Raw genomic sequence first — 13,257 nt, 5'->3', positions numbered from 1 at the left:
AAGTTATAATGTTATATCACAATAATAACTAGTATTTTTTAAATCGGAGTTATTCTCCTCGATAAGACACTCGCAGTCACCTGATTAGGATGGATCCTCTCCATAGCATAGATAACTTAGAAATTGTGAATAAAGTTTTATGTAAAGAGTTCCCGCGAAGTTTTCTAGTGCAAAACTGGATAAATACAAGATTAAAGTGGATAAAATTAGTGCCTAGCAATGTATTTTTTATATGCTGCCCTTATGGAAATATTGAAGATGGATTAGTTACGTTCGGGAAGACGGTAAGAAACTTCTCTGTATTTTTAATTAATGATTTAATCAATAAAGCACGAGTAGGACTAATAATGACATAATGTGGCGAAGCTAGGGCAGCCACAGTACCAAACAAGTATTAAAAATTTCTGAGATGAAAACACTGATGATTTTAGAAGGCAAAACTTTTAGAGATGGCATGAGAAACATTTAAATAAGAGAAATAAGTGAAGCTGAGGACATCGCAAGATGGAGTAGACAGCGATAGAGGGACTGGTAAGATATTGGACACCATCAGACTCCTTTTATCGCGCTGCATAATTCGTCCTGATGATTCGTCCTCGTGAAAGACCTTCGAAAAGATGGACAGCTGGGAATCTACCTCACAAGAAGAGCTACAAGAGTCTGAGGAATTGATGGTGGCTGTTAGATAGCCATATTGTCGGCCTCGTGGTGTAATTAATGGTCAGCACGTTTGCCTACCATGCAAGAGGTCTCGGGTTCGATTCCCAACATGGTTGATATGAAATGTTTATTTAAAAGGGTGTTTTTTATACCAGAATATTTCATAGTCCCTGGACTGGTACCTGAAGCGTAAGACTGTTCATCATACCTTATTTAACAAAATTGATCAAGATACGCTGCGATTGATGTACCAATGCAGTGCCCTATGCACCCTAAGGACCGGAAAGGGAATGATGATGATGATGATGATGTAGATGTCAAACACATGTTCTTGTTTGAATTGCAAATACCTTTTTTTTATTAATTGAATTTTGGAGATCCCCATTATAATTGTGTGTATTACTTTATAGTCCTAACACTCCTATATACCTGCGTAAAAATTTAAACGCTTATCAGTTCATGGTTAACCTCTTCGTTCTAATTCTCAAGGCACTCTCTTAATACCCATCCACAATTTCTCTTTCTTCTCTAACTCATATAGTGTCCATACGGCTCGACTGTGGAATCATCTCCCATCCACCATCAAAGATGTTACTACATTATCTCCATATAAATCACGTCTGAAGAAACATCTCCTTTCTCTTCTTTAATATCTCCTCCTTTCCTCTTTCCTCCTATTTCCTTTTTCCTATTGAGTAATAATTTTGATTTATGGTAATTTATAAGCAAATACTTTTATTTCTACTTTTATATATCTTTAGCTTTTTAATGTTTATTTTCTTTTGAATATGTTCTGTAACTTGAATTATAAAAGTAAAACTATTATTTTATTGATTGGTTGGAAGAAATTGCCATTTGGCAAAAAGCCCGCCAATGCACAAATAACATTATGTACAAAAAGTTAAATAAATAAATGTTCGAATATGCATATTTCTTCGATTCTGTTGATTTTTGTGAAGTCAATAAGCTGGAACCTTCGTGGATTCGAGATAGATTCATCCGACTGACTTATACATGTCTAGACTTCTCTACCCTTCTCTGAAATATTCTCCACCTCCATCGTAATGAGTTAATCCAGTTCTTGTCTATAAATATTTGGACAAACGCAAAATATTATAAAGAATTATGTAATAAAAATATGAAAAATATTAAAAAATTTAGAACTAAACTTTTAGACATTTACTTGTACAGCGCCATCTGTTAAGTTACATATAAATCAATTTGATCGAATACTAACTATAAACGTCATAGATTCTTATTAAATTTTGACTACGTATAAAAGATATCTCCATCTTAAAATGATTTTATGCCAACATAATATAATATGCATAATTTGTTACAACTTAACGATAGAAGAAAAGTTATAGACATTTTAAATGTATTTTAATTTGTAAATTCAATATGGGATTGCCCTGAACTGTTATCACTCATCAACTTAAGAGTGCCTGGAAGAATGACTGGTTCAGGTGCCACCGTTTTGTAGCAACAATTCACGGACAGTGTATACTTGTGATGCCGTATTAAACAGACTTCAGGAACTCGGCAATAGTTATTCCCACGCATCTAATATATTTAATGTAGGGTATTGTTCATTTGAACAAACCTTTTGAACTTTTTCAAAGATGGTGAATGGTAATTATATTTATTTAATTATGCATTTCATAATATATACAATTTTTTGTTCACTTTGCCCAGCTGTATGAAACAGAACTCATATATATATATAGTTGGATAATTTATATAGTGCCATATTCGTGAAAATCACCTCAAGGGCGCTGTACAATAAATAAATATCCCAGCACGTCTTGCAGCTACAGAGCGCATGGACGCATGGGATTCTAGTTTTTCGTTATCAATAGAAATCAATTTAATTATAACAGATAACACATGATTTTTGCATTATATTATTCTTAAATATTTTATTATTTCATTTGTTTTTTACATTTATTCTCATATTGTTTAAACCTTCTACTGAATATGTTGTATAATTTTTAGGTTATTATTTTTTTATGTATCTTGTATAATTCAAAGGTTTGATTATTTTATAAATCTTGGGTAAAGGGAAATTAATGTTTTTAAAAAAAATATATATAAAGCCAAAAATATAGGTTTATAAATTTTTGTAAAAGGCAGATTTGCCGTTTATGTTAATAAAATAAAATAAAATAAACTTATATCTTAACAATTTTTCTTATTTTCAGTAATAATTCAATTATTTTACGACACATGTTTTTTATACTCTTTACAAAAAGAATCGAAATGTATTGTTAAAAAAATGCCTCCTAAAAGCCTTAACCACCCTTGACAATTTTACAAGACCTCATATACTCGATGTCCTGAACGTCTGATTCTTCCATTTAATTTAATTCAATTCATTTATTTAAAATAACATATACATTACGAACAAATTCAAGACGTGCATATTATAAAATTACACAAAATACGTAAATAGACTCATGTCAAAATAAAAGGAGAATTTTGCTCCGGGAAACCCCTTCTGATACATAAAACAGACTAACATCTAGAGCGATGTTGTTTAGAATAACGGTGGCCCTTCCAACAGGCAGGATAGTCCTAAATATCAGAATATGAAACAATCTATGCTGACGCTGTCTTAGGTAATTATCAGGAACATACAAACCAATGTTCATCATAATCTCAAAATTATCAACAGTACCGCGCAACAGTCAATAAAAATGTGTATTCAAATATACATTCCTTCTAGTCTCTAAACTGTTGTGGCCAAGCATACCCTGGAGAAACTCGGTCGGGTAGAGCCAAGGATAATAACCAAACTCTCTCATGCAGAGATATCTTAGAATTTTGGATTTTCTCTATCATACGAGAGTACTTAGTTCCTGTGGCCCCCAAATCATCGAGCCACTCTCGAGTCTACTTCGCACCGAGGAGTTGTGAAAAGTTCTCAGTACGCGGATATTTTCAAAAACCCTGGGAGTACGCGAAACGAATCCTAACATCTTCAATGCTTTAGCACTGATTTTTTCTATGTCATCATAAAATGTCAGGGTGTTCACAAATCTTTCCTGACTTTTCGTCAACATGGAAAAAATGGTGAATGTTACACAGTATGTAAAGCGGCCACTTAAACCAGCGATTGACAGACCATAAGCCCTGTAAATGCCTAGACTTTCATATTCTCTTTTTAAGGTATTCTCCATACTTGTTGTAATTTGTTAATCTTAATGACTCCCGAGGGGGTGAAATCCAGTATTTTGTCTGCGAATATTTGGACAAACTCAAATATTGTAATTTTTTTCAATGTTGTTTCACGATTTTTTTAAAAAAAACTTCAAATTCGGATTTAAGACCCCAAAAATACAAGTAACGGAAGAAATCAAAAGTACCCAAAAACTTTACTGCTAAAAACACAATTTGACTGGACTATTGGGATTATAATTTAAATTTTGTTGGTATAATATGTTTTTTCTAAATAAATAAAATTGTAATAATCATTTTTTCAGGGCGGAAGGGTGTACTACCTCACTATATTTCATTTCAAAGACGACCTGACTAGTCTGACGTCAGCTCTACTTAACACCAGGAGAATAGAATGGTCAGAGAAGATGGTCTGTGGAGTACCATCAGGTAAACAAGAATGGTTCTCTTCCATATTACAAGCCTTGGGTTACGCAGTACATCACGACACTCCAACTCATTACTACAGGTTACCAAAAGAAGATCCGCTTGGATTCGACATAAAGTAAGAAACATTTATTTTATTTATTTTCAAAGCATTAACTTCGTGGTCAAACATATTAATTCATGTTAGTAAATATTAGTATGTAACCCTTACCGACTTTATATTTATACCGGTTTTGAGACGTACCCGTCTCTTCGGACACTCACTACACCAACATGCAAATAACAATATACACTATCACCAAAACCACCATTTACGGAAAAATACATAAATAACATGCAGAGTAAAAGGGGCTGCAAACACCACCATGTCCGAACATGCACTAAAATTAGGTTAATAACATTCAGCGATATGTTTGTGTCGGGGTGTGGATTGGGAAAGGGAGGGGCTAAGGACCTGAACGTTTTACGATTGGTTAAATTTTAAATAAAAAAGTAGGCTATATTGAAAAGATATTTGATTATTTACTATGGTAATATTATTGTTGGTTGTCCTGGGTTGGATTCTTGGCACGGCGGACGTGAAGTATTGGTTTTGAAGGTTTCCTTAGACTGGCACTCGAAGAGTAAAACTGATTACCTAATGTCAAAAAAATTATAAACAAAAGTCGACAGATAGAAGATTTACGGAAATGTGGATGTTAAAACAAATACATAATGGTGAATGTTACACAGTCTGTAAAGTGACCTCTTAAAATACCTGGCAATTATTTTTATTTCAAAATAGAGCAATCTCTCGATCTGTCTTCATTGAAGAAACGTATAACTGAGATGAATCTTATAGGCATTCCCAAAACACTTATGGGCTTGCCAGACACTCGACGAATGGCATGGGAAGTAACGAGGAAAGAATGTAGAGTAATAGTGTGGTAACATTACTCGTCATGCCACACGTCATGCTCCTCGTCATGCTTACCGGTCCCTATTTAGTCGGTTTTTTGATCGCGAGTCAAAGGACCGGCAATATGAGCGCGAGTGGTTGGCCACATAATTACGCGGTCGCAATTCGCATCGAGCGCTCACACAATACGTGTAATGTGTATTTCTTTATACGACATTGATATAATTAGCAATACTAAAAATGCATAGTGCGCACGCTGCCACAGTTTCATCGTTCATTGTATAGAAAGACAAATGACAAGTGCGGAGAGACGTAATTAATTGCGCAAGTCGAGCAGTGTGTCGGCAGAGAGGGTGACATCGGGCGAGAGGGCGGCAGCGCGAGGAGCAAAGTGATGAGCAGCGCAAAGAGAATAGTACGGCGGGGCTATTTATGGTATAAGTGATGTTTCAATAAATTATTTTTCATGTTCCCAACCATGTTACCAGAAGACGAAATCCGCTATTCATCAAATCTTCTAAGATACATTTTTATTTTTATGTCCCAAAATCCAAAATGTGTAGATTAGTCAATTCTTTAGGAAAGATCTTAACTTTTCGTAGATCTCTTCGCCATTAACACAGTGTAGGATGAAAAAGGCATTGGCATGGGTTAGCTCGAAGTTTTTTATGTTGATCGTGTGTATAAATGTATTGTATGCCATTATTTTATTATCGTTGTAATATGTTATTTTTATTCAGTTTCTTTTACATGTTTTTCTTCATATATTTATTTATTTATACATCAACTGTTCAAAGAACCTTTTACAAAAAATAATAATTTACAAAAATAATCACAGCAGTGCATAATAAACATGTAGTATATGGTATGAAATATTGGAATAATCAAAATTAAAAACAATTGTGAAGATATAATACAAAAAACAAAAAGTAAAAAAGAAACATAACATCTCTAAATAAAATAAAACAATAACCATGAGGAAATTTTATGTTCTAAATGTAAATATAACACAGTTAAGTTGAAAAAAAGTAGATAATAATAATTTTTAAAATAATACAACATTGGTATTTAAAAAAATATAAGTTTTTTGAACAATAAAATAAAAAAAATAAAAATAAAAAACTTAAATTAAATTAACTAAATAATACCTTTATTTAGTGAAATCATCATCATCAGTTGGTTGGAATAAATCCACCAATGTACAATTTAAATTATGTCTAACATGTTAAATCGGGTTGTGGTCCTGTGGTTTATTAGTCTCGACTGTCCTTGTCTCGTTTAAGAATGGTGTATACTTAAAGCCTATTTCACCACCTCTGAGTAAAGTTTATCGGGTTGTGGTCCTGTGTCTCGGACTCACGGACCAAAGGTCCGTGGTTTGAATCCCACTCTACCCCAACTCGATCATATTTTCTAATAGTGAGTTATTTACAACTCGTTGGAAATGGCCCTCAAAATTAAATATTTGAGTAAATCATAAGAACACCAATATTTCTTTTTAAATAAAAAAAAATACTTTTTTTTTTTAAAAGTAAAGAAAAAAAAATAACGTATTCCGTAGGAAACAAAATCCATTATTTTTCTAATAAATAATGAGTGAGAATTCGTTTTAATTCATGAACAGAATTTGTATTGAAAATATCGAATATTTGTTCTAATTCATTTCCATACCTATGTATCTTGGGGCCTTGGGGGAGAGTGCATTTCATAGTTGGTCCGTGAATTGTTGCAAAAAATAATTCCTTACTTCTAGTGCACTTCCCAGGTATTCGAATTTGAATTAGTTCAAGCAGAGCAGGGCTGTCGATAATCGATTTCATTATTTTAAATAAGAATAACAATTCAGCTATAACTCTACGATCATATATTGATTGTAGATTGTTTATTTATGCTAAAATAAAGGTTTTAAAAAAAAAAAAAATACATATATATAATTCATTGTAATTGGCTTAGGCCGTAGATATAATAAATAAATAAACCGGCCAATGACAAGTCATAAGCCTTGTCAATGCCTAGATTCCGAATTTCCTTCTCAAAAATGTTTTCCCCGTCTGTTGTAATAAATTTCAATGACTGTTTAAAATGTTGAAAACTGTATCATAAATACATAAATGTAAACAAAAGTTTCAGGGAATATTACAACACAGTTTTGTATTAATTTATAAGGGGTAATTCAAGGCACTCTCTTAATACCCATACACAATTCCTCTTTCTTCTCTAACTCATATAGTGTCCATGCGGCTCGACTGTGGAATCATCTCCCATCCACCATCAAAGATGTTACTACATTATCTCTGTTTAAATCACGTCTGAAGAAACATCTCCTTTCTCTTCCTTAATCTCTCCTCCTTTCATTTTTCCTCTTTCCTCTTTTTTCCTTTTTCCCATTGAGTAATAGTTTTGATTTAAGGTAATTTATAAACAAATACGTTTATTTCTATTTTTATATATTTTTAACTTTTTAATCTTTTTTTTTTTTCTATTGAATATTTTCTGTAACTTGAATTATAAAAATAAAACTTTTATTTATGGGTTGGTTGGAAGAAATTGCCATTTGGCAATAAGCCCGCCAATGTACAAATAACATTATGTACAAAAAGTTAAATAAATAAAAGTAATTGACATGTAAAAAACCGACATTTTTAAATAATCTAAATTGTCTTTCAGATATCCCGAAGGCGTGTACGTAGCGCCTCTGAATCAGACAAACATCCCCAAAATCAATTCTCTTTGGCAACACAGATTTGAAGGTTCTGAAAACCTACTTTCGGAGTGCATCAGGCTAAATTATGGCCTGGGAATTTTCTCGAAACAGGACCATCAACTCCTCAGCTGGGTCATCAAATATGAGTACAGTGACTTGGCCATTCTGCAGACAGACGAAAGGTACAGGAGACGAGGCTTTGGAAAGCTGGTTGTGAAAGCAATTTGCAAGAAGGTGGCTGAAGATGGAGAAGATATTCTGCTGTTTATTGTGCCAGGGAACACGGCTTCTGAAAATCTGTGCAAGGATCTAGGATTCACATATGCTGGCTCCTATAATTGGCTCGAATACGATCTAAAGACGCTATAAAAATGTGTATGTGTATGTGTATTTTGTGTAAAATTAATAAATAAAAATGAATATGGTGAGCGGTTTTGGGACACGACTGTTTTATTGTCAAATAAGGTACATATTTATAGACATATATTTACATTATTTGCCATGTGAAACAGAATGATGGTACTTTTTTTTTTTTTTTTTTTTTTTAAATATGTAATATTAATTTTAATGTACTTGTATTTTTAATATTAGTTCGAGCTAACATAACAAATTATATTATATTGTGCCGGAATAAAACGTTTAAAAAATATGTATATTTATTATGCTCATTTTTCAAATACCTACGTAGAAAGAAAACAATTTTTTCATTAAATAAAAATCCCGTTTTTTTCTTATAAAAAAATTTCTATCGGGAAGGAACTTTTTTTTATTTTTTTTATTATTTGTCTTATGAGTCAAACTAAACTAAATAGTATTTGTTATCAGCACTGTGATTTTAAAAAGTTTTGTAATTACTCCGCGTGTGACTTGGATGAGTTCTGTTGATTGGTGACTTAGATTCCCGCAAACCGAAAATCTATCACAACACTATATAACTGGTTGGTTCGAAGAACTTGTGCCGTCATTTAAGAAAGTAGTTCGTTTTTCTTTCATACATTTTCAAGAAACTTTGCCGTACAATTTGCCGAGTAATGTACTGATTTTTACTGCGCGTAAGAAAGCATTTTTATACCCAATTTCCCGTAGCACTGAACTTACTCATTATCATACCCATGAATCATAATGTTGTACACATATAAATATAAAATAATGAACATGTATTATTTTGTTTAAGATGCTGAAGTATTTAAAATAGTATTAAGAAGAAAGACAGAAAAAAAGATATACAGGGTGTTCTTTAAACCCTGTCACATCCGAAACCACGATGATCAGTATGGGCAAGAAGACATATTAGCATATTTATACAATATTTAGAAGACAGATTAAAAAAAAAAAAAAAATATTTAAAAAAATAAATGGTAGCTTACTTCTGCAGGGGAGAAGCGAGGGGGGCGTGGCCATGTGGTTGATGGTGTATCAGACTCCCCCCTCCCCTCTCCTTACTTCACCCTGGCATAAGTAAGCAACCATTTGTTTTTTTTAATGTTTATTCTAAAAATTTATTTTATCGTGGTTTCAGATGTGACAGGGTTTAAAGAACACCCAGTTTATATAAATAATACAATAAAATAATAATTTTATATCTAAAAAACAATCATTGAAAATTAAAAGTACCTTTTAAAATAAACATCTTAAATATGTTAACAAAATAAGATACAAAGGAAAATATTAAAAATAAAAATAATAAAAAACGTATTTAATGAGAGATATATATAGTTAGTTTCTTAAATAAATGTTTTACGTAAATAATAAATCAATATAGAAGCATTATATCTACTAATATTGGCAATTTAATAAATTTTTACTTAAAATAGAGAGTAAATATGGAGATCTTTGCTGCATAATAGGATGTGAAGGGTTTCAAGAAAAAATAGTTTCAAACGAAAATAAATTTGGCTCTCAAAACGAATCTTATTTGTCGTACTTCTGATCTTTGGCTCTTTTGACTAATGAGTTTGGCGACCACTGCCCTAGAGAGTGATTAATTTGAAGAATTATTTTTTTATTTTAAAGTGAAGAGACTTTGCATTACATAATGGCCACACTGATGATTTAACATCAAACAATATGAACACGTGAACTCAAACATGATAATTTTCATTTAGAACATTATTGCGACCTCTAGCATTACCCAAAACACTAATTAAGTCGAATTGACCAAAACGAATTAGTTTTATTTTCGTTTTCGAAACAGTTTTGCACACCATTTGACGTCATCAGTGTGACCCTTATGTTAAACAAATTCTCGTCACTTTAAAATAATGAAATTCTTTAAATTAATCACTCTCTAGGGTCTAGGAGATAAAAAAGATCCAGAATATCTATTGTATTTTTTAAAATGCCGAAAATCGATTTAAAATATTAGCTTCACTCAAATGACATGTCCAGTGCATAGAATTAAAAATAGTCCAGAAACCGCATACGAGCATCAAACAGAAGGCGACTAAACTACTCATAAATGAGTTGTTTTACGTTTAGACCCATTAGTTTATTTGTAGACAACGCTCAGTACGCAACTCCTGATTTGAATGCATCTATGCCGTGTTGTATCCCTTTAAAGTGTAGAAATACTGCTAAGATCTTAAACAAACAGGATGGGACCACATTTAATGTGTAATTAGCAAATGAATGTGTAAGTAGCAAATACATTACTTGAAAATTAAATTATTTTTCTATCTGTCAGATTGTCGAAGAAATCAAAATGGACATTTCGTTAGTGTTGTCATGGTAGTAAATTTTGTTACCCTACTTTTCTCATCTAATGAGAGAACTAATGAAAATTGGACCTCGGACTAAACAACTCTGTGGTGAACATTTGACCAAAATTATCTTTAAAACATCAAATAAAATTTGTTTTTTATTTTAAGTTCAAAGTTCATTAATTCAATTACTCTTATCAATCAAAGATTGGGTTGTGGTCCTGTGGCTAGTGTCTCGGACTCACGGACCAAAGGTCTGTGGTTCGAATCCCACTTTACCCCAACTTGATTCCATTTTCTAATAGTGAGTTTTTTACAACTCGTTGAAAATGGCCCTCAAAATTAAATATTTGGGTAAATCATAAGAACGCAAATATTTCTTTTTTTAATAATAAAAAAAAATAAAAAAATCAATCAATCAATATTTCCGCGTGCACAATATAATTTTAGAGAAATTAATAGATTGCTTTTTTACCTTACATTTGTGTTATGATTATATTTTTTCCCATCGTACAACATTACCAATGACACCACGAATGCGCGCGGCAAAAATGGGGCATAGTGTGGGGTTTCGGACACAGTCCGATGTATTCAAATATAATTCTACGCTCCTTCTCGACTTTTCTTAATTCTATGGTCCAGTGTCCCGTCTCCAGTAAATATCATGAATTTAGAAATAGCAAATATCGTTCATTGGTCATTTGTACGACAGTATTAATATAATAACAATCTTGTAAGAGATAAACTTTTAACATCAGTTTAATATAAACTTGTGTCTTGTGACCTGAGATACGTTTCGATAAGATTGGCGAAAATCGTTTGAATTACTTAATTACAACAAAATTAACTTAAAGCAATTATTTTGCGTAGTTTTCTGAATGTTCGAATAATAACTTTAAGTCATCGATTCAGAAAACACTATTGTGAAAAAAGATACTGGAAAAGAAAAATATAAAAATGGTCGCCTTTATTTGTGCAGATAATTATCTTTGTGTTAGTTAGTTTTCATTTTGTAACGCTAAGTTAAGTTAACTTCTTTGATTTTAAAAATACACAGTATTTTGAAATGGCGGTTAAAGACGCCTTGTGTACCATAGATTTAGATCAGAATTGGACGGAGTTAGAATGCGCTCTGAAGAAAGAGTGGCCACGAAGTATCCCCATATATTGCTGGATCAAAACCAGGTTAACATGGAAGGAAAAAGAAGATGAGGGAACCGACTTCCAAGTGTGTTGTCCTGGTGGCGATATAAAAAATGGAATTGTATCGTTTGGAGAAAAGGTATGAAATAAATTTATAAATATTTAATTTTTTTCTACCGACCGGTTTCAAAGCTATACAAGCTTTTTTATTAAGGTATACTTAACTAATGAATTCTATCTAATTTTATTATATCAGTATTATGCTGTGTATGGAACTAATAACTCAAGTATTTTTGTCTTGTAAGGATGGTAATGTGCTATGAATACGCTCAAAACTAGACAGGAGTGGACTGAAGGAAATATTGTTTTTTTTGCTATTTTTTTTTCTTATTACGAATCGCTTTTTTCATTTCTAGAATTTTCAAGTTATCTGAAATTCATATTTTATTTTTAATCCATAGTCTTTACGTAAAATTTATGAAATAATATTGAATTTAATTAATTTTCTGATACTTATATTTGAAAGTCTATACTCGATTGTTAATATCAAAATCGGGTTGTGGTCCTTTGGCTAGTGTCTCGGACTCACGGACCAAAGGTCTGTGGTTCGAATCCCACTCTACCCTAACTCGATTCCCATTTTCTAATAGTGAGTTATTTACAACTCGTTAAAAATGGCCCTCAAAATTAAATATTTATGTTAATCATAAGAACGCAAATATTTCCTTTAAATTTATTTTTTTTTATATTTACAAAAATCCTGAAAAAGTAAACGAAGTGGAGATAAGTACGCCTCGTAGTGCAATGGTTCACGCGTTTTCTGGGTTCGACTCCTGGATACGTATTCTGATGGGAAGTTAAAATTTATCTTCAATTTTATCTACAAAGTAAAATTAAGTTTTCAGTATGATAAAAATAATATATTTACATTTTTTTTATAAACATGTTCAATTACTGGTTACCGACGAAGATACTTTAAGATTTCTCACAAATATACACACTTTCGGATATAAATATCGATATTAGTATTACCGTCTCAGTGTATACCGATGCAGATATTTTTTCATATATTATATACATATACAATTTATATACATATAAGGGCGGGCATATTGCCTTAAGGCAATTTCTTCCAACCTACCCAAACCGTTCAGTTTGAGAAAATTACAAGTACATGGACATATTGAACCTTACGATTTTATACAAAATTAAAAACAAAGATTAACAAAATAAAAAATACATAAAACTAACTTTGTACTATGAAGAGAGGAGAGGGGATGGGAAGGAAAGAAAAAGGATAAAGAAACAATTTAAATAAATAGATAGTGACATTTTAATCTTGACTTAAATGTAAATAGTGAAGCGTTTTTAACATTAGATGGTGGGTAGATTATTCCACAATCGAGCAGCTACTACTCTGAAAGAGGAGGCAGAAAATTAGAGCGAAGAAAGGGTATTGAAAGTGTTCTCTCGTTACTAAAACGGAGAGATAGTCCATGTTGTGATAGAGGGTGGAATAGCTCTCTCAGATAAATAGGCGAGTGAGATTA

The 13,257-nt window shown here is 32.0% G+C and overlaps 1 protein-coding gene across 1 annotated transcript; it reads left to right on the top strand.

Annotated features, from left to right (window-relative positions):
- LOC148274030 (uncharacterized) lies at window positions 1-8,512 on the top strand. The gene is made up of 3 exons (XM_088237732.1): window positions 1-284; window positions 4,143-4,381; window positions 7,829-8,512. The coding sequence occupies exons 1-3, from the start codon at window positions 90-92 to the stop codon at window positions 8,232-8,234; spliced, it is 840 nt and encodes a 279-aa protein (XP_088093858.1). The 5' UTR covers window positions 1-89; the 3' UTR covers window positions 8,235-8,512.
- Window positions 8,513-13,257: the final 4,745 nt, after the last annotated feature.

Source organism: Micrasema longulum, unplaced genomic scaffold (genome assembly GCF_059751315.1).
Source record: "Micrasema longulum isolate JH-2025_06_02 unplaced genomic scaffold, ASM5975131v1 h1tg001776l, whole genome shotgun sequence".
In the NCBI taxonomy this organism is placed as follows: Eukaryota; Metazoa; Arthropoda; class Insecta; order Trichoptera; family Brachycentridae; genus Micrasema; species Micrasema longulum.
This window is presented reverse-complemented; position numbering and strand designations above follow the sequence as displayed.